Source organism: Halyomorpha halys, unplaced genomic scaffold, assembly GCF_000696795.3.
Source record: "Halyomorpha halys isolate HHAL.00 unplaced genomic scaffold, Hhal_1.1 Scaffold1311.1, whole genome shotgun sequence".
In the NCBI taxonomy this organism is placed as follows: domain Eukaryota; kingdom Metazoa; phylum Arthropoda; class Insecta; order Hemiptera; family Pentatomidae; genus Halyomorpha; species Halyomorpha halys.
The window spans coordinates 324,285-347,445 of NW_027115302.1; the positions used below are offsets into that span (position 1 = coordinate 324,285).

The 23,161-nt window shown below is 36.7% G+C and overlaps 1 protein-coding gene across 3 annotated transcripts in view; it reads left to right on the forward strand.

Moving 5' to 3' along the window:
- Positions 1 to 23,161, forward strand: part of LOC106689249 (leucine-rich repeat and guanylate kinase domain-containing protein) — a 35,359-nt gene that overhangs the window by 9,966 nt on the left and 2,232 nt on the right. The window contains exons 1-12 of one of the 3 annotated variants that reach the window (XM_014434146.2): positions 310 to 1,093; positions 1,185 to 1,317; positions 8,322 to 8,626; positions 9,117 to 9,309; positions 9,865 to 10,077; positions 13,142 to 13,357; positions 15,846 to 16,002; positions 17,991 to 18,188; positions 19,758 to 19,792; positions 19,987 to 20,033; positions 20,652 to 20,715; positions 20,820 to 20,878. In XM_014434146.2, the coding sequence (XP_014289632.2) occupies positions 1,249 to 1,317; positions 8,322 to 8,626; positions 9,117 to 9,309; positions 9,865 to 10,077; positions 13,142 to 13,357; positions 15,846 to 16,002; positions 17,991 to 18,188; positions 19,758 to 19,792; positions 19,987 to 20,033; positions 20,652 to 20,715; positions 20,820 to 20,878 (1,556 nt within the window). In that variant the 5' untranslated portion in view covers positions 310 to 1,093; positions 1,185 to 1,248. Of the gene's footprint in view, positions 1 to 309; positions 1,094 to 1,184; positions 1,318 to 8,321; positions 8,627 to 9,116; positions 9,310 to 9,864; positions 10,078 to 13,141; positions 13,358 to 15,845; positions 16,003 to 17,990; positions 18,189 to 19,757; positions 19,793 to 19,986; positions 20,050 to 20,651; positions 20,716 to 20,819; positions 20,879 to 23,161 lie in introns of those variants that run through there. The other 2 variants (XR_001344406.2, XM_014434145.2) reach the window with 2 other exon arrangements.

The window sequence follows — 23,161 nt, forward strand, 5'->3', positions numbered from 1 at the left end:
TGTTTCAAGCTGTAGTTATGTAAGCCATGTTTCGTTTCTTAAGTGATGCGCCTCTTCAAATATTTTGTAGTATGCTATTCTGGGACTGTTGTATAAGTAGTGTAGTAGTGGTGCATCGTCTAGTAATGAGGGTCTGAGAATTGCTATGTATATCAGTAGTTTAAGTCTCATTGACATTTTTTTGTGAGTCGAGACCTTCAGTAGCTGAGAGATTTGACTCAGCTACTGAAGGTCTCGAGGCGTATTATGCCCTAAATATTAAAACGATTTTGCTGAAATCGACTTGCCGGAAGTGTCAGTTTTTATCATTGATTTTACAATTTTTGATTAATCTAGTCATATCAACGTAAACCTAAGTTGCTTTTAATCTCAGTTAAATCCTCTGAGAGAGCTTAAATGCCGAATGATACTATCAATAGCATTCCGTACAGATTTAGTACTAACTTTTCTATTTAACCAGCCTTTTTTTGATTAATGTCCGTGGCCGGAAAAACCCTGAATTCAAAATCCCAAAATCGGACTTAAACATAGCTCATCCATTCAAGAGATACAAAAAAAAAATTTTGTGGCGATGCATGACACCAATTGTCACCGATTGTTAAAGTATGTCTTAAGCATGACAACACTTTAGTGTCATGGGACTTGAAAGTGTTAGGATCACGTCAAGAGGTTCTTTCTGAGTCCCTACCTGGATCTACCAAGAGGTCACTACATGGTTAACAATTATTTTTGGAGTTGTTACTTCGATATCCTTCCACCTTCCTTTCTTAATTACCACAAGTTCTGAGACCCTCAATACCTCTTATCACGCTTGTTATCCACTCGGCCAAGAGTCTGGTACACTCTCTTTGCGTAACTTTTTTCTTTATAATGTCTGGAAACCGGTTCTCTCGTTCTGATACCACAAAGAGACTAGCATCCTTTCAGATACCCTTTCCCCTGTCTATTCTGGCTTTACTGCCCTAACCTATTTCTAATTCCTACCCATCTTCTTACTTTCGCAATACAGAGAATACGAATGAATATCTCCAGAATCAAGGCCTAAGAAATCATATTTATCACCCTCCATACAATTTCAACTTATATTATGGTGGTAAGTGTAAGTTGTGTAATACGTGCACCACACCATGATTTTAGTTTTGTGTTGAATTTCAATGATAATCAATCAAAGTTTCTTTTTTCAGACCTGAAGATCTAACAGAAGATGAAATTGAGCCAAATTTGACCATCCTTACATTATCTTCGGGAATGGGGAACTTGGCTTTGACTCCAGACTTGAAGGGATATGGATACACTAAGCTTCAGCTACCATCAAAAGTAATTTTTTATGATTTCACTAATTTTCTATGGTTAATGCAATCTTACTCAACCTTTACTGGCTTTCACCAATATCTGTGGAATTGCAGAATTATTAGTAGAAGTTGGTTCTCCTGTGAGAATAGGTGCTTTAACATTCCGTGTGGAGTAGCTAGTCTCCCATCGGGCGCCTCCCCAGGTGGCGGATAGGGGGATTCTCACCAGGTATGGCGGGAACCGGGGAAATAAAAAACCTGGAGTGGACCAAAACTAGAATAAAATCCAGACGCGACGGTTCCTAGAATAGGCGGCTGTGTTTTACCTGGCAGCAGGTATAAAATGCTATTTTCCGAAATACAATGGAGGGAAATATTAATAATCATACTACGGTACAGGGGCACGGAACCCGAGTACCGGCATCGATTGGAAACGAGAAAGCGGGTTCCCCGGCGTCGTCATCACACGTCCGCAGTGCTGCAATGGCGGGAGACTTGGCCGTTGTAGCATCTAATGTTACAAGAACTACTTCGTTGGGTGAGACAAACGAAAGAAAAATGGTGGCTGGAAAAGTCAGGCTGTTTTATGTATGAGCTCCAAAGGGAAAAAGAGGAAGAAGAGAGAGAGGTAGGAGGAGGTGTCCCCTCTAAAGCCCAACCCAGAAATTGAAAGACCCGTCCAGAGCGGAAGTAATTCAAGGATGGGTGAAAAGTTACTTGGAGAGGAAAAAGGTATCTCATGAGATCCAGAAATACCTGAATGGCCAGCTGAGAGAACTAGCCAATATAATAGTAGGACTGGAAGCCCAATGGGAAATTATCCCGGAAATTGGAACCGAAATGGTAAAAAAAGCAATGTATACCAATGATCTACAATCATTGGTAAAAAGGCCTCCCAGATTGTGGCTCCAATGGTAGCAGAGGCTACCATTGGGGATGCCATAGGAGCGGTCTATGATCAGAAGAATGGGTGTCGACGACACTGAAAAGGGTTTCTGGCATGATAAAAGACCTGGAAGGGAAAGTCGACGAAGAAGCCAGCATTCTCTTAGAACGTACGGCCGAGTGTAGGGCTAAAGGAAGAGAAAAGGGGAATGAGGACCAAAGAGCAGTGGAGGAACTGAAGACGATGGGAGCTGGGCCTTCAGTTCTAATTCCGGTAAAAGAGAGGAGGAAATATGAGGGCGCGGAACCGGCCCCAATGCCCCAAAGGTCCAGCCAGACACCGTTCTGTAGGGGAAGGAACCTTAAATCGGATACCTCTACAGACGGCGAAGAAGAGGATAGCGGAAGCTGGGAAAAAGTCGAACGAAGAAAGAGGAGGAAGAAGAAGACCCCAGCCCAGGATGTGCCTCCGAAAGAAGGGCTAAAGGAGAGGAAAAAACTTACCTTCGCTGGCGTCCTTGCGAGCGTTCCGGCCATTCCGCTTAAACCCCGGCGGCGACGGCGACATATGTCACACTCAAGGGAAGCGCAGCGGGATGGACTGCAAAAGATATATACAAGGAATTCCCTTTCCAATAAGAATTGAAGAGGATTGGGGACATACAATTGAAAAAAATCACCCAAAATACCCTGGAGAGATATCTTTGGGACAAAATCCCTATAGAGGCTCCAAAGGAGGATAAAGACAGGAGGGAGTGGCTTAGACCCTGCTTCTCCACTCCCGCGGGGGACGGGCTCACAACTACGTGGGTGCTAGGGGTGCACCAAGCTATGAGGCTCGCCCTGATAACCCTGTCCGCGAGGGACGTCAGCGGGGGATGGTGGAGCCTGACCATCAGAGATTACCTGGACCCCTTGCTCTGCCTTCGGTGCCAAGAATATGGACACCCTGCAAAAGCCTGTATAAAGTAGGTGGCGTGCAGGTGGTACTACAATGCTAAGGAGTGCCCTGAAGAGAAGAAGGGTGAACCCTCGTGTTGTAGGAATTGCAAGTCGAGTGGCAGAGCAGGGAAAGATCTCTGACATTGTGCGGGCAGCAGGGAATACCAGGTACATCTAGAGATGATGGTCAAGCAGGCGAAGAAGACTGGTATGCGTAGGCTGCATATCCTGCAGGTCAATATGCGCCGGAGACGAGTGGTCGCGGACGAATTGAGAACTCTCGCCCGAAGTGCTGACATCTTGGCGATTCAGGAGCCTTGTCGAAAGAATGTGGTTACAGGTTTTGGAACTACGTCGAGGGTGGTCGGTCTAGGCCTAGAGCAGCGATTGTTGTCGTTAACCCTGCCCTCGACGTAATGGAACTGAAGCAATTCACCACAGCAGATCAAGCGGCATGTTATGTCAGGTGGGGCAGAGTTGCCTTTGCTCTGGTTTCAGCATATATGCCGCCACGACAGGTGAATGTAAATATCAATGCAGAGGATAATATAGCTGATGTGGAGGCTGTCGCGCTAAAGTATAAAAGCGTGATAGTCTGTTCCGACACCAATTCGTGGAGCACGGCCTGGGGTTCTGTTCGCACGGACGCTAGAGGGAGGTTGGTAGAAGAATGCGTGGCGAGGTGTCAGCTGGTTATCATGAACGAGCCTTCTGGTCCCACATTTGTTGGAGCGCGGGGCCAGAGTTGGATAGATGTGACACTTGCCACAGCTCCTATAGCAAAGCGTATTGTAGACTGGACCCTACGGTCCTACACGAGCTCCGACCACCGGGTCATAGCCTTCAGTGTGGTGGAGGAGGAAGGCGGTGCCCCAGAGGTAGAAAAGGGCTTTGCGACTCGATCGGTGAATTGGAGGGAATAGTGGCTGACAGAGAATGGGAGGAGAGTACCCCGATAGATGAGGAGCCCGAGATTGACCGCAGAGTGACAATGCTTACGGGCGCCATCACTGAAGCGGCGAGTATTACCCTCCAAAGCCGAAGGACGAGAGTACGTCCGGTTCCATGGTGGACGCCGGCTCTGACGCAGTTAAAAAAAGAATACTACAGAACCAGGCGTAGGTACCAGGAGTGCAGAAACGACGAGAGGAGGCCTGCACTTCGAGAAGAATCCAAGCATAGGTATAGGGTATACCGAAACGGGGTACCTTGCCAGAAGAAGAAGTCCTGGGACCAATTTATTGTAGAGGAATCAGAAAAGAATCCCTGGGGTATCCTGTACAGGGTGGCACAGGGAAAGGTTAAGCCGTTACAAGTGATGGCGGCTATTAGAGTGAGAGGTGCCCAGGCAACCACCTTGGAGGAGGCTGCCAAGATGTAGATAGACTATACATACCCTAGGGATGATCCGTCCCAGGACAATGGAATGGTTAGACGCATCACGTCATACCCACCGGGTACCGACCTATGCCCACCACGGGATATTTGGGACCTTCGTTTTGCCGTGGACAGACAAAGGATCGGGAGGGCTCCAGGACTAGATAGCATAGATGCTGCAATCCTCAAGAACAGTGCCCCTTATATTGAGGAAGAGTTGTTGGATATATTTAATGAATGCTTGGATAAGGGGTACTTTCCAAACAAGTGGAGGATTGCAGACTTGAGACTGCTCTACAAGGGAGGTGGTAAGGATAAAGACACGCCTAAATCCTATCGACAAATATGCCTCCTCCCAGTAGCTAGTAAGGTTCTGGAGCACATGATCGTCCACAGCCTTAGACCAGTCCTAAGTGCTGCAAGTCATCCACGGCAGTTTGGCTCGACCCATGGTAAGGGAACTACGGATGCGCTGCTGAGTGTGCGTAGGGACGTGGAGGAGAGGGCGGAGAAATATGTCTTTTTGATCATGTTTGACATCTCTTCCGCCTTTTACAGGGTTTGGTGGCCCCGTGTACTCCAGCGGTTGCAAGAGCTCGACACCCTCAGTAATCTATACTCCCTCGTAGGTAGTTACCTCAATAACAGGAGTGTCAGGATCAGGGGTAACTACTACGAGGTTGAGAGAAAAATCGAAAGAGGATGTCCCCAGGGTTCGGTCCTAGGACCAGCTCTGTGGAAGCTGGTATTTGATGAGTTGCCAGGGGAACTGGAGGACAAGGGGTTCCTTGCCACGGTCTACGTCGACGACCTGACAGTCATCGTGGCCAAGAACAGTAGATCCAGACTAAAGACAGAAGCTGAGAGGTGTGCCAGTCTCGTAGGAGAGTGGTGCGTGAGGAGGAAGTTGAGTATGGCAGCAGGATTAAGTAGGATAGGGGGTGCATTTTGGGACCTCAGGTACCCTGCAACGATGACCATATATAAAGGTGTGATCTTGGGTATTCTGAGGTACGCATCCCCTGCCTGGAGCCGAAACCTCATGCAGACACAGAAGAGAAGACTGGCCACCATACAGAGATTGGCTCTGCTGAGGGTCAAGAAGGCATACAGAATGGTGTCACATGAGGCGATGCAGATGCTGGCCGCAGCGATGCCCCTGGACCTCATTCTCAGGGAGGATGTCCTTAAATATGAAGTAAAGAGGGAGGGACTAGAAGCGCTACCGGATGAGCTCTGAGAGAGGATCGGCGAGACTCCAAACTTGTGGAAGAAAATACTGCGGGAGGACTCAATACAGAAGGGGAATGGACGGTAGGTAGCAAGCCAGAAGGGCGCTACTTTGAAAAAATTCTTCCCTACAGACCTTTCCAGACTGAAGGCTAAATGGGTCATCCCCGACTATTGGGTCTTACAGATCCTAACAGGACACGGGGGGTTCGGGTTTCGGGGAAAGCTGCAGAGCTTTGGAAAGAACGTGCGGAGTTCCTGAAACAGCAGAACACGTAATAGTGGATTGCTCCGTCATGGAAAGACACCGAGCCAGGCTGTTGAGAAAGACCGGGATTTTCGCCCTTGCCGAGTCGGACTTTCCCATGGAAGAAGAGAATTATCCCTTCTTCAGGGAGTTCATTTACGGATGGAAGGAGGTGGTGGGCCCAACACATTTCACAATGGGAAGGACTTGACCGCCCAAAATCGGCGAGCCACCAGAAGAAGATGAAGCTGACCCAGACTGAGACCAGGAGGGCTGGATCAGTCTGGTAACTGCAGGAGGCACCCAGACAGATGCGCACCAGAAGGGCCTACCGGACGGATGAAGATCATTGGGAGCAGTGGCATGCGCAATCCCAGCGCGCACTACCCCACTGCTCCCGCACCCCATATGCCAGAAATGGCAAGGGAAGGGGATAAAAAAAAAAAAAAAAAAAGGGTGCTTTAACATAAAATGTTTTTGTCCAGTTAATTAATATTCTTGTAAGTGTATTAAAGTATTGCATTATAATATAGTTCTACATTGTTTTCTGTGCTTCTTTTGGGTCCAAAATTTGTTTACAGTCTGTTCCTCAGCATTCTAATTATACATTACTTTTTTTACTTCATACTACTGAGACAATGTATTATAGAACATATTAAGAAAATGAGACTGTGAATCATTGCTTACTTAAAAATGTCTAAATAAACCTCCATCAATCACTCGACTCCTCACCTGTGGTGTCCCTCAGGATTCATCGCTATCCCCCACTATTTTTGCTATCTACATTAATGACCTTCTCCTCATTATCCAATATTCTCAATACCATCTGTACGCAGGTGATTTCCAAATTTAGCTGTCCTTCTGACCTATTGTTGCCACGGAGAAACTTCAAGAAGACTTGAATCGAATTAGTCACTGGGCAGAGAATAAGCAGCTTATAAGTTGAATGCAGAGAAGGCAATCATAATAGGAGCCATCAGCCCTGAAAAATATTCCAACCTTGTTCTTAAACAGCAATCCAATAAAATTCCATCCATCCATCAAAAACCTTTGTGTCACTATCGACCAAACTCTCTCCTGATAAAATCATATCTTTGATATTTCCCGTTGTACCTACTTCCTTTTAAAACGCATAGGCTCCTGGTTACTTCATAAATATTCCTCAACTTTGACTATTGTTGTGCGGGTGTTTCTGGGGATCTCAAGGCAAAATTAAAACGGTTGATTAATTTCTTTGTAAGGGTCCCCAGGGATGCCTGTGTTTCCCGTTTATGAAGATTTAAGGTGGCTTTACCGCTCTTTCCATCGTAAATATTTCTTTGCCTCTTTCCTCTACCAAGTTATCCAATCCCGCCGTTCATGCTATATCTCTGTATCCTTCAATTTAAATCCTCAGTGCATTCCCACAACACCAGCTTACAGCCTTCAGACTTATATGTAGCTGCACATCGAACCGTAGGCTTTGTTAGCTCTTTTCTCATCCATTCCTCTTTCCTATGGAATTCTATTCCCTCCTTCATTCGTTATTCTAATACGCTTCCAATATTCAAATCCTGTATTTTGAACTACCTAATTCTGGAAGAATAACAATTAAAGTTTCAAATAACTTATAAATAAATTAAGAGACAAATAATATTTAACATAAATAACATATATATATCATAATCGCTGCCTCATTTGGTTTACCTTTATTTTATTTTATTGGAATAATATCTTTAAAATGTATTATTTGTTAGAGGATTTATTTTATTTCATTTTTTTTTCTTCATTACCCTTTATGTCGGTTTATTTATTTTCTGTATAGGATAATCTGATTTTCGTTTAAACTTGTAAATATGTGTATTAACAGTAATTGTACCTTTTTGTTTGTTATTTTTAGTTTGCTTGTATTTGATTCTTTTTCATTTTTTATTAGAAGTTAGTCACCTTATGATTAATAATATGATGTATGGTATTATTTTATTTGTTCTACTTTTATTTTATATATTATGTTAATTATTACTTTTTTTTATCTTATCAAATTCATAATTATAATTATACTAATGATGGTTTATAATTTCATTTTCATTCTGAAAATTTTATATTTTACTCTAAGTCTCTAAAGCCTAATTTTGACACCTGTAATATTATTCTATAGGGATCATGCCCAGAATAAATAAAGAATATATTATTATTATTTTTTATTCTTACTTAATTATGATGTTATTAATATAATCTATATTCTGCAGAAATACTTTTACGCTTTATGAATTCTCATTCTTGACCAAAATCAGTTGGATATTAATATTTTTTTATGCATATTGGGATAAAATAGCTTACTTACCGTATGAATAATTGTCATTTTTTAGGGTATCAAAGGCATCGAACTGCTCCAGTACTATCCATACCTTCAGTACGTTGACTTGGCTAACAATAATATTGAAGATCCCTCTCCACTCTGGAAAATCATGCACCTGGTAGTGTTAGATCTCTCTAGAAACAACTTGACTGATGAATCAATAGACAAGCCAGATCCGATTTGGTTTTTGACTTACCTCAACCTGTCCCACAACAAATTTACCAAAGTACCGGACTTCTCCAACTGTTGGTCGATTAAGCATTTTGATTTAGCTCACAACCAGATTGAACGGATTGAAAAATTGAGGGGATTTAAGTGAGTATTAGTTTAAGCTAAATAGAGCTACCCAAACTGTCTGAATTACAGCAGAACAGTTTGTGTTTTGTTTGTTCACATTTTTCTCAGCCCCATCTTTTTTTTTATTCTGTGCATATTGCATTTTTCTTATCATTTTTAATTCACTGTGGCACAATTTTTTTGAATATATTTTTATCTGTGAGACCTCAAAAACAGTGGTTTTCTACATACAATGTTAAATAACAACATTTAACTGAATAAGAATCTGATTATTCAACTATTTCTCCAATTTCCAGGAGCATGAACATCAAATAATTAGAATATAAAAATATATAATGTCCTATTGATTCATAAAAGGGAAATAATGATTTGTAATTTCCTTTTCTAATGATTCAGTGTTATTGATTGCTGTTGTACTAGTTTGTGTTGGAGAAACCACTTAACACTTAAGTAGTACTAGTAAACAATTTTAGGTCAGTCTCAACATTAAATTTATAATTTTTCACAGGTATCTTTCTTACTTAAATCTTTCATTCAACAAACTTCAATGCATTGAAGGCCTTAGCAATAAGTTGTTGAAGGAAATAAATGTTTCTCACAACAATATAAGCTGCTGGAAGGACCCCAACCCTAAGGAGATCCACGGCTTAGAAAACATCAACATTTCCTGTAACCAGTTACTTACACTCTCAAGTTTCTCTGTAAGTCATTAAATAAAGTTATGGATCAAAGGTGGTATAATTTAATCCCAATATCTTTTATTCCTTAATATTTTATCCAAATAATTTTTTACTCATAGGTCATTAAGTACATTAGTTGTTGTTACCACTTCTATAATAGATAATTTCAAAACAATTTTAATAATCTCAAGACTATAAAAAAATAATGAGTACTAAAATTGAATTTAGCAAATATGTGTGCACTACTAAGGTCTTACATTAAATGCTACTTGTCAAGTTCTTTTGGAAAGCACATTTAGTTTGCTTGAAGGTCACACTTATGTATTACCTTCTTTTTATTATTTACCGAATGTAGTGGATAAATAATTAATTATCTAGTTTAGATAATACAACGCATATTATATAAATCATATAAATACAACAAAAACAGTATTTTCAAACCAAATGTGTTTTTAAAACAAAATATTCCTAATTATTTTTTGTACACTCCAAACATTAAATTTTTTTAAATGAATTTCTAATATATTATTGTTTCTGTTTGAACCTTTGTAATTAAAATCTCTTAATGTTTTTTAGGAAATGTACAATTTGACCACATTAGATGTCTCTTATAATAAGATCAGTGCAATGACTGAGTTTGATGCCCTCAAGACCTTACCAGCTGTGACAAATTTAAAAATTGCTGGTAACCAGATCAATACTATAATAAATGATTCAAGGAGGCTTATAATATATCTGCTACCGAGTATAAAGATACTGGATGGGGTTCCAGTATCTTCTATGGAAAGAGTAAGAGTTATTTTCTTATTCGATATAAACTATAACATAATCTGTTGGATTTTTTTTACACTATCATGTAATTGTGTAAAACAGTGAGATATTACTGTTATCAAACAAAGATATAGCTTACTACTTACAATACTAAGTAGTTATGATACCTAGTTACAATATTGTCTATAATTAGCCAAAAATAAACTAGAGAGAAATACTGCAAGAACATCAAATGTTTTCTTATTGAAAACCATAGTTTCTGTTCCACATTATCTTTCCAATGGAACCTTCCATCATGATCTAATAACATTTATATCAATTTATAAAGCTCAAGTTTGTTTTTTTTGAACATACAGATTTCAGGGACTACCAGTGTAGTTTGATTTTTTTTGTATTGGATAGAACATTTATTAATGAAGACTTTCAGCTTTATAACACAGGATACAATCCAAATGAAAGGAGCAGTAGCCAAGAAATAAAAAACATATATAGCTTTTGGTCCATAGTCATTGTCATTACAACTTTTTACCCTAGAAAGCTAATGCATTACACAAACTATGTATAAATATGAAATTATTAGGTGGAAATGTGATATTTTCGCAAATAAAATTTGAGGGTAATATTAAAAAAAAAAAATGAAAACATGAAACTTTATTGCTGTTTAGACACATTTATTGTCGTTTTAGTAATAATAGTATTATTCATTTATTCTGGCTCGAGTCCCTTCAGAATAATTATACAGAAAATAAAAATTTTGCTTTTAGAGTAGAAAGAAAAAGTACAAAAAAATCAATAATTAAAAATTAAATAATATTTCATCAAAGTGTACATAGTCTATTCATAAAGTTTCAAGATTGATTTCATAGTAAAAAATTTATTGAAAATTTTTATTCAGTGAATTAAAAATCCTCTGTATAAGACCCTCTCTGGCATTAAAACGCTGCTGCTAGTGTTTATTTAATCATTCATAGGCTCCTGGAACTCTTAAAGTGGAAGGCAATTGAGGCAATCTGTAGAAGCTGCCTGAACAATTGGAATCAAGTCAAATCTATTCCCTTTCAGGTATTTCTTGATTCACAGAAAAAAAAGAAGTCATGTAGAGCTAGGTTGGGGCTGTAGGGTGTCGGTATTGGTGACAGTATCAGTTAAACACATTGAATTTGCCCAAAACTTTTGTTGCAGTAAGCAATATATGAGCAGGTGGGTGCATTGTCATGTTTAAGAACTCAATCTCCTTTGATCTCTGGGTGGACTCAATTTTTCAAATGGCAATTAATCTAACAGTAAGGTGATTGTCAGTGCTTAAAAGTACATGTACTTTCTCTAAATTTTCATAATTTTTCCTTGTTGAAGGTCTCCTAGCTTGGTTATCGTCTTCAACCTCTTCTCAGCCATCTTTTGAATCTGTTATGCGGAATAAAAACCATTGCACATGACATGACTTCTTCTTATAGGCCTATTGAATCATATCAAAAGTCTCTGTATATAGAGTTTTTCTTCGGTTCACACAGAACTTTATTGAATACTGCTGCTCCAAGTGGCACTGCATTTTTGAAAGGTCACTAACGATCTACTCACTCTAGCTTCTCTGACACAACTGCTGCTTCTGCAGTCTGTTAGAGGATATCCTTCCTGTCATTGGACCTTCTCTAGTGTGGAAAAAATCAGTCTTAAAACTTTATGAACAGACCATGTATCTTCGAATAATTGATTGTTTTGTTAAAGCTCATTACAAAGAGGATGAAATACTGAGCATTTTCCTGACTTATAGTAAGCAACTCCCATTATTATTTTTCAAGATATTTTAATTCAAAAACTCGTTATCATTTAATTTTTTGTGTCAAGATAAATTTTTGAATTATTGTTCATTACAAAGAAGAGCTATTACTGTTCCCGATTATATCTTAAAATATTAGTTCCATAATAATAATAATTAGAATAGAACAGCTATTTCCTAAGTCAATTCTGCAAGTAATTTTTTTAATATTGTAATAGGAGTGTAGAAGCTTTAAGGAGCTCACTGAATTGGACCTATATTGATGGGATTGTTGAGCTACTGTAATCTCCATTTCTATTTCAATATAAAAAATTTCTGTCTCAATTGACCAACATTTTCCTTCTCTCCCCATGCACTTACGTTTCATCCCTTGCCTTATAAAATCAATTTACTCCATATTTAATGTGTAATTTTGTTTTTCTTGAGTTGTAGAAATAACTTTCTAGTTTAGCCTTAAGATTCCAAGAGGATGTATATAATGTACAAGATTAGTCAAAATCAAGGAACATCAAGGAGGTGACTAGGAACCAGCAGGTTTCAAAAGGTAGTTGGAGGCAAAAGTAATTTAGTTGCTTTAAGATGGAAAAGGCACAAGGGGAAATATCAGAGACATGGTTTTTCCAGGAAAGGGTTTGTTAAAAGGTAATTTTGAGGAATTGACCAAGATCCTTGTAAATGCCTGAAAAAAATAGTACTTCACAATATTTAAAGGTTATTTCAATGTAGTTCTCATGTAATGGAAATGTTTTAAACAAATAGGAAAACCACAGGACACAACAAGTTCAATATATAACTTCTTAGTTTCCAAAATTTTATGATACTTCTTTACTCAATCACTAGAAGCACTTGTAAAATAAAACAATTGAAGTTCCAACCATGTCAAGCTTATCAAATCATTGACAATCACCTTCTTACTCAATTTCCATTTACTTGATTTTCCTTCTATAGTATTCCGTGTGTGGGGAAGAGTTTGGTATGATAGTTGCTGAGTTCATGTGTATTTGTGCCATGTGAATGTATATATTTTTTATTTTGGATATATATTATGAACGTTGAACCATGGATTGTAATAATTAAAAAATAGTTGCATAAGGTATGTGTTGATGCTGCAGATATACTTGCGTGTGTTTTATTTAATATAAAATGAAATGTTAAGCTGGTAACTTTGAGTTATTACATATTGTACAATTATACTTATTAAGTTGTCTAACCTGTCCCTTTCGAAACAATTATATACAACAAATCATATAATTTCATCATTCTACATTTTTTATGAGCTAATATCGATATTTTATACTGTTCCAGGTTAGTTCAGTTAGCATTTTTACTAGTGACCCCATGCATCTCATGGTCTGCCAATCCATGCGCTCTTTTTATTACTCCTGCTCCAGGAACCCAACTGTTGGATGGGAACGGCTTCAGATGACTGGTGATCATCCAGCTCTTATAATACTCATTGGAGACCTTGGTTCATCGAGGCATACTATTATCAACATGGTCCAAAGGATGAATCCACATATTGTGAGTCCACCAGAATTTATAAATATTTGTTTTCATAATATATTGTTCTTATGTTTGAAATCAAAGTAGAGTTGTATTATGGCTGAGAGAGGTAAGCAGACAACCTTTGTTACTTGCATTACAAAAAAGAAAAACATTTTTACAGAGTTTAATATAGTTATATTTTTATATAATAATAATAATCTTTATTTATTATTCTGGAATTGATCCCTTTATAATAATTTACAGGCGTAAGATGAATCGTACAAAGCAATTAATTAACGATGAATGGAAAATGGTCCGGGTGCGGTAAAAAAAAAAACTCAAATAGTAGAATTATACTATTTTATTGAGCCAACGTTTCGCCCCAACGTTGCAAGGCTTCGTCAGGGTTGTTTTGACGGCAGTCAAAAATAAATAAATTCACTTTATTTTTGACTGCTGTCAAAACAGCCCTGATGAAGCCCTGCAACGTGGGGCGAAACGTTGGCTCAATAAAATAGTATAATTCTACTATTTGAGTTTTTTTTTTTACCGCATCCGGACCATTTTCCATTCATCTATACACACGGTCAATCAATAATCTTCAAATTATTAACCGTTTTAATTTTGCTTCAAAATCCCCAGAGACACCCCCGTAAACCACAGAGCAATAGTCAAAGTGGGGGAATATTAAGGAAGTAACCAGGAGCCTACTGGTTTCAAAAGGAAGTAGGTGACAAAGATAATTTAAATGCTTCAGGATGGAAAAGGTACAACGGGAAATATGGGAAACGTGGTTGCGGAGAGAATTTGGTTGCAATGGAATTGTATCGGATTGTTGTTTAGGAATAAGGTTGGAATGTGAGGAATAGTTTTCAGGAGGTGATTGGATCCTATTACGATTGCCTTAGTCTTCTCTGCATTCAACTGAAGCTTGTTTTCTTGTGCCCACTGACTAATTCTATTCAAGTCTTCTTGAATCTTCTCCGTAGCAACTTATAGGTCAGAAGGTGGGAAGGAAAGGTAAATTTGAAAATTATCTACATACAAATGGTATTGAGAATGTTGGGTAAGGATGGGAAGGTCATTGATGTAGATAGCGAAAAGGGTAGGGGATAGCGATGAACCCTGAGGGACACCACAGGTGAGGGGTCGAGTCAATGATGGAGGTTTATCAGGAACCACTACGTACTGGGAATGATCGGATAGGAAGGATTGAAACCAGCGCAAAGCACTGTTGGATAGAGGAAGATTCTCAAACCAAATCAAATGTTTATTGGCTCTTCTTTTACCAAGGTACATAATTTATTTTAATATTCAAATGATTATGTAAATAACTCAATCAAGCAAAAAAATATCTATAAATAGATCAATAAAACAGATAAAACCATAAAAATTGATTTATTATTAACAATTTTACTAGAAACATGCAATAATCTCCTGAATAGTAAAATTGAGTTGATGTAACTCAACTCTGAATCAGAGACAACTAAATATGAAAATGCTTTCATAGAAATTTGAATAAAAACTCATTTCCAAAGGCTAAGAACAGATTGCTAAAGCTACTAAATATTCTCAGGACTGTTTCTGGAATGAACTGACTAGCCGATAGGAAAACAAGCTCTCTATTACATGCTGATCAAAAATAAGATAGATTATAGAAGCATAGTACGTTATTCCGCTTCTGAAACAACTCTCATTTTTTTTTCATACCCTCCATTAAAAAGGAAAATAGGTACATGGAATGTTAGTTGAGGTTGCCATCCTTTTTCTACCATGAGTATTTTAAGGTTTTATTTAAATTGTACACTATATGTGCAGAGCTTCAGGCGCCAAGTGTGCATTGATACTATGTTGAGCGGGGAGGGTCCACTTTGCAGGTGATGGACATAAACAACTCTCAAAATACTTTTTTTTTTTTTTCTTACCTCCTAAAACAAATAAAAACAACAAATTAGAATACATACAAAGAAAAAAAATAATAAATGTACATATGCTGGTGATTAAAGCATAAGCATCTTGTTTTGCCAGAATGGCATTGTAAGATAGATTCCCAGGTCCACTGAAGGCGGTGTCGTTTGCCTGAAGCTTACTGGGAATAGGGAGGGGCTATTCCTGCTGGTGTTCTCAAAATACTAAATTCTGTTCATAACTATAGGCCTTGTGCGGCGGTTATGACCGAGAAGCAGTCTTATCTTATCAGCTTGAGGTAGTTTCATGCATTGTTATTTTGGTATCGTTTATTTATTATTTTATCGACATTGCTTAGTAGTATGTATAAAAATTAATGATGTACAAATAATAGTATGTTTTTATAAAAGAAAATAATATATAAATTTGAGAGCTTCACTTGAGGTGCTATATGTGGATTGGAGCTGAACTTCTTGCTTCTCTCACTACAAGATTATATCTTAGCTAGTTATTGAGAAAGGAAACTTGCCAGAAACAAAAAGTATTGGTGTAATTTTAGCAGATATCTTGTAAATACCAGTATTTATAATCAATGTATTGTTTTTTACATTCACAGTGCAAAGAAGTCAAAATGACAACAACAAGACCACCAGTAAATGACCTAAAGAAGAGCTGCAGATTGCAGCATATAACTCTGAAAAAATTCAATACAATTGAAAAAGATGGAGGGTTTGTGGTTGTAGAAAAAAGATTGGGGCACAAGTGGGGCCTTGGTATGCCTTACATACATTATCATGTACTAAAGATTTTTTTTAAGAAGTGCACAACGTTAAAATTAAATAAACTATATAAAAATAATGTCCATGCTATTGGGTTTATTAAAAAGATATTTTTATACCATTTTATAGGAGAGTTCTATGTGCCTATATGCAAATAATTAATAGAAAAACCATTTTAGCCAACTATCCCCAAAATACCAAAACAATTCTGTACCTTGGTAGTAGAAGAGCCAATGTTCAAATATACCAATTTTGTGTCCAATGTGTGTATGTGTGTGTATATATATAAATGTTAAGGTACAAGGGTACCTGTTATCTCTCTTAATAACTAAACACTGTACAAATGTATATGTAGAGGATTAAAAGGAGGAAATAAGGTAGTCTTTAAGCTGATCTATTTCAGTTTTTTCTACATTGTTGTGAAACAACTAACTTGAGGTTTGTGTCAGAACTGTATATAAAAAGTAGCATCAAGTGCAATATTATTTTCAGTCCATTCACCGAATGTCTTAAGACATACAGCACACGGCTTTGATTCTGCCAAATCTACAGTAGTATCAAATCTGCACTAGTAAATGTGCAGTGCTTCAGTTGATGTACACAATGGTGAAACGACTTATTTGGGAGAACAGTACACTCCACAGTACCAACTTTGGTGCTCATTGTAAGGTGTATCTGTTGGATGCTTGTTTTCATCCATTTAGTGTTGCAAAGATGATCTAGGATACTTTGAATAAGTTGCTTGGATAAATGATGTTGATTATAAAACAAAACTAGTGTTTGGGAAGTTGGCTAACTGTACCACAATTTTCATAAATTATTTAGAAGTGTTGTTCTGGCATAATTCCATTCATGGCAAAATTCATTGTCACTGAGTCAAATGGAGGGCCTACCTCTTTGAAGCCTTGCTCCTTCATATGGTGTGCCTTCCTAGTGAAGGTGGGCCTAGAGTGAGTACTGTAGTTAATTGGTGTGTAGTACGGGGGTGAATGTAGTGTGCTGTCGTTAGTATTTGAATGTGTTTGCATCAGTGTATTGTTCCCTCAATTCGGAGGGCCAGAGGCCATCTGCAGTACTATGACCTGGCGATAAGCTACCTCTTCCCTAAACCAAAATGCATGTTCTCACTTCAAGATATCAGAAAAGAATCCTTCATCTTCTGTCTCCCAATGCCTGGTATTGGCTAAATGCTTTTAACAAATGAAAGTATTTTCTTTTTTATAATGATTATGTTTTTAAAAAGTAATTGTTAATTAGGTTTTGAGTCTTTAAAAAAATCACGAAATATTAAATTTTATAACTTCCGTATTATTGATATATATCATCAAAACAAATTGTTCCGTTATCTTGAAAAAACTGGTCTTAAAATAGTAATTATTCAGATATTTAAAGTAACCATTCAAAATTACAAACTATTTATTTTACATATAATTAATCAAATAAATATTATTTATTTATCAATGCAATTCGTTAAATTGCTGATTAGTGCATTAATAACTCTATATTTTATGGAATTATTTATAATTATATTTAACTCTTAATTTAAAATTATGAAATAAATCATAACTTTTTGTATATAACATTTTACTTTATCATTGAACTAATATTTTCTATATATTTTTTTACTTTTTCTATACTTTTCACAATACTCATATTATATTGTTCAACTTCCAATGTCTTGGTTCTGTTGATGGCGACATTTAACCTTTTTTGATCTACTTTTTACTAAAGACTATCTCAACTATATATATATGTATTATATTTTTAAGACCAGCATAATAATTTCAATGAGGGGAAAGAGTTATCTTTGTTGAATAGTAAGCCTGAATAAAAAACCAAAAACTATGTAATTGATAAAATAAAAATTCTCATTTTCTATTGTTTTCTCATAGACATAGGGTATAAAATAAAACCTAATAATTAGAGCATTCATAAGAATGAAAAATTCCCATCAATTCTATCTTTTGTTATGTTTTGAAAAGCGGTAAGGGAACTCGAGGACAAGCACAGAGTCTTGTTAGCCTACATGGGTATGACAGCTTCGCTGGAAGTACTCTGGAAAGGATACAATCCAACCCTCATCATTATGCTGCCCAACAAGGAGGAAATCCTTATAAAACGGTGTTTAAAATGGTTCCTATCATCAGACGTTTACAGGAGCATGTTCAAAGTCAGGAGAGGTGAGAATGATATTATTTTATTAATGTTTAAAATAATGACAAGCTAGGAAGATAAAATTATATCCAGGAAATAAAAACCAACTATAGAAATAAGCCTATCTTATACTCACATTTCTTCTGAGAGATGGGATGTTTGTTTGTGTTTAGTGGCGTAAAACATCATTGTTTATTAACACCATTTATATCTTATTTAATTTTGCTTACATCTGTTTAATTTTTTGTCTGTTTGGTGTTATATTTGTGTCAGTAAACTTTTTCATTTTAAAAACTAAAATACTAATTTTATTGTTTTATTTTCGTCTCTGAGAGTTTTTGAAATATCCTAGTTTAATCCTAAGCTATTGAGGTGTAATGTGAAATATGGGCATTCTTGGAAAATATGGCTAATTGTCAAATTGTTGTTGCAATACTGGCATTTCTGAGGCGTTTCTTTTGAAATAAGACAGGAGTGGGTGAGCCTTGGTGTCCTATTTTTAGCCTGGTCAGTACAACCTTCTCTGTACAGCATTTGCGGCTGCAGATACTGGTGTTTTGATCTGTCTCTGTAAATTATAAAGGATTTTGGCATATTTTGAAGAAGACGAGATAAGTGGGCTTTATATTCAGCTGGTTTGGTATTATTTTTAGAGTATTTGGACTTTTAGGACATTGATGTTAGTAGTTGTAGGATGTTATTGCATATCTTCTTAAAGATTATTAGGGAATTGCAAGTGATGTCAATAGATAATAATGAAACTTGGTATAACTGTCGGGTGTCTGCCAATAAATGCTATGGCTCTGCATAAGTATATTCAATCCCATGTAACTATGAATGTCATTATACAGAAAACTTTTGCATCACAACTGTGTAATGTGTGTTAAAGAGAAAAACTTCTTACAGTGTCTTTAAAGTGTAAATTGTACATAAAATACCAAAACCTAACAATTTTCATCCTTCTAGATTTCTCCAAAGCATTTGACACAGTTGAACCGGGTTTTTGTTTTTTCTATAATTCCATTTAATCATTATGGTTTTTAAATTTTTTTTTGTTCTTAGCGCTGAACGTTGCCATTTATTGAATACAATTTATTGAGTTGAATAAGCAAATAAGTGAACACTATATTGAACTAATTATTATTATTATTGGCGCGACAGACCATAGTTACATTGATGGAAGTTCTATAAAGTTACATTTCCGGTCAGTTAATTTTATCAAAAAATTTGTTGTCACATCCCAGTCATATACCCGCTTTAAATCTGTAATTTCAGTTTCGTAATTTTTTTTTAGCTAGGCTGTTCACTGACACACAAACAGACCATTTTGCGAGATTAGGGTTTTTCTACTCAGAAGACCTCAAAATATGTATTTCTGTGAAAATCTTTTTTCACAATCACAATAATTTCTCTTATTATGTATTCCATATAAAGGTAGGTAAAAGTAAAAGCAAAGGAGTTAATCATTGCTCTGATTTCAGTACAGACTAAATGTAGCTATACAAGGTTCAAATTTCATAAAATCTAAACATTAATAATAGTTTAGTATATGTTGAAAATTTATATTCTTTAATGCTTTGTGTTTATTTTTTTAGTTTCTAAAAGGGAAAATAAAGAAAAATCCGAACAGGTATGATTAATTTTCCTTATTCTGTCTATTAAAATAACTTATTTTTCATCAGATGAAAGAAAGTGTTCTGATTAACTCGCACATTAATCAGATTAGATGGAAAGTATAAATATCACAGTTTGATTTTTAACTCTATTGTAACTAAAGTTATGAAAATTCATTTCCAAACACTATAACTGGTACTTTTCTCATAGGTTGAAGACGAGTCTGATGAAGTTGGTTCTGGAAGTACAGTGATAAGGTTTTTAACTCAATATGTTAGTAGGTGTAGTATATTATTATTATTATATGAGGAACAGACCATGGAGGTCTAAGTCCTCGCGCGATGTATTTCCTAATACATAGGACGTTTCTTGACGTGGTTTTTTCGTAGGGTGGGTTTGTCACTCTCATGCCTATTTTTTGTGATTGCCACCCATTGGCTAACAGGCCTCACAAATGCGCGGGGAGAGGTTGTCAGTGAGTTTTGCATTATTTGTGCTTGAAAAAAGACCGGGTGGGAGCGGGATTCGATCTGACAACCTGTGGGTTGGTAGCCTGGTGCGTTACCATGCTGCTACCGCTGCAATATATCAAATAGCTTAATCAGGAAAGTGAACAATCTTTGAAGTATTTTTTTTCTTTAACCGAGACATGTTATCAATAAATAAATTTAAAAAAACTAGCTCAGCATTTTAAAACAATTGTTTATTTAGGCTACTACATACAATATCATGAGACTGTTTTGGATTTGTGTGTTGCACAGCATTCACATTAATATATTTTAAAAAAAAATGCTTAGCCCCAACTTAAAATACTATATAAATAATAGTTATGATAATACTGATATCAACTGTTGTTGAAATTTTTTTTTATTTAGGAGCCCTTTAAGAAATGTAAAACTGTTCAAGTGCCAATCGATGTTCACTAATTCAGGCAAAAAGGTATTCTATAAAAAGTCTCAAAACAATTTAAAAAACACGAGAATATATTGATTTCATTGTGAAAACTTTTTTTTTCATATCTATGTTGTAATGTCAACCTACAGAAATGGAAGACCAAAAGGTATACAGAAAACCTTGGACTAAACAAAAAACTTCTGCAAGAGTAAGTAATTATTTCATTTTAAGCAGATAATTTTAGTAAATATTATTTCTAAAACCATTTTATTTTGATACCCCTCTGTTATTAATAACAGCACAATCTTTTGTGAAACTTAATCCATTAGTCTTTTGGAAAAAAATCAATAATTTTTTGCTCATATTTGAACAATTTTGAACATTGTTTAACAAAGATGATATGTTTTTGTATCAAAACTTTGTGGTATGGTACCATAGTTTTACAGATTTCTGATCGAGTCCAATTAAATTATTTTAGATAAAAGTACACTCAGGACAGAATCAAAAATATTGTTTTATATATATGTATGAATTAATTGAAAAGTTGTAATTTTCATAAGAGGAGAAAACCTTTAATTGTATTTTTTGTGAAGTTAGTGGAAGTGAACCCAAAAGTAAATGCTAAGTACATAATTTAAACCAAAGAATAAAAGAAAAGAACTCTTCATACAATGCATAAATAAGCTAAAATGAAAAAAAATATAAAATATTTACAAAAGTCAAAAACAATCTTAAAACAAAAAACAATAAATAGAATAATCAACTAAATTTTCAGTTATATAATCTAGTGTATGAGAACACTCCAGTTTTTATATTTTCATTGCCGGAAGTTTTAACTCTTCAATATGAACAGTTCTCCTCTTTTTAGGTTCTTTGATACTTTCTTCAGTAACAATATTGTGTTCCCTAATAATTATCACCCTGAATGGACCCTTGTATTGCTTTATCTCCTTACCCCTGTTAGACCCCAACTTTCTGTATACAATCATCCCGATTTTGATTGCTCCCATCCTGTCTGTGACCTTTAAATTCTCTCACACCATCCTCCTGGTTTTTTCCTTTTCCATTCTTTCCCGTGTCATCTTCCATAACTTTCTTCAAGCAACATGGTTATTGTGCATCTCTTCACCGTCCACTGCCGTGCCCTTATAGTCCTTGAAGCCCAAAGAGGATCTCAAATGGTGAAAACCCGTAATTGTGTGTACCGAATGAAACCTCCTATCCATCCCTATTTGTTCACTGCACCATAGCCGCTTGATCTTTTCCTGACTACCTCTGTTTCTAGGCTCCTCAGCTTTTTCTTTTTTCTTCAATGTTCCCAATGCTTCCGTGGATTCACTAGATGATCTACTCTACCTTGCCTACTCAAGTATTCCTAGACCGATTGTATTCGATCTGAGTCTATCCCGACTCTTCCACTTCCATTTGGGCCTCCTGTTCCTGGGTGTTTGTGTCTATTAGCTCCTGAACACACTCTATGAAGGAGCGTTCTCTCAGCATTCCCTCCTTCTTCCCCAGCTCTTTTGCCAATTGAATCTTTAGTACATTGGATAGGAATTGCATGCGACCCAGAACCTGAATTGTCTCCATCATCTCACTGAGTTTATCGGCAATTCTGTTGTAGCATGTCAGGAATTAACGGCATATTGCCCATTAGACTGTCTCGGTTTCATTATAAATATGTCATCTTCTGAGGCTACCACCCTCCTCCAAATATCTTCTTCAATCTCGCCTTAATCCCGCTCCAGGGTGTCTCCTCATCCACTGCTGTCCTGCGCCTCAGCATCCTCACTGAGCAAGCTTTCTGCCGTTTTCGCTTCTATTCGACCCATCAGTCGATCACTCCCTTTTAGGAAATTACTTAGTTTCCTCGTCTTCCTGGTAAACCTTTCAAGGTCGGAAACTACCTTTCCTAAGTCCTGGGCAGTTGCCATGCAGACTTTGATCTGTTCCAGCAATGTAGCGTGAGCTTCTGCTAAAGAGACTCTCAGCAGTGGCTCCATCTCCACCGGAGGTGGGTTGACTGCACTGCAGGTTGGTTATTTAAGTTCAGATCCTCAATGTTTACAACTGCTGCTCTCACTATTCCGTTACCTGCCATAATTCAAAGAGAACAAAGAAAAAAAAATTGTTTCTTGAGACTAAAAATTGTTCCAGTATCCTAAGGTCCTGGGTTTTGGCATCAGTTAAGTTTTATTGAGTTTGAAAACTCAAAAAAAAAAAAAAGGAATAAGAGACAAGTAATGACACTCTTGGTTGCAACTAAAACACTGCTTTATTCATCTAAATGCTTCTCCATGTATATCTCATCAATCAGCTGATTACCTCAGTCAGCTGACATCAAAGTAAGAGCTGACAGGCTGTAACTTCATTTGCTTCTTCCATATTTCCACTTTAACTTGAAACTGATTTTATTTAAACTGATTTAATTATTTTCACTGTTCATGAAGACCTTGGTCTCTGTTGTTAGTTATTAGATAAATAGATGTGA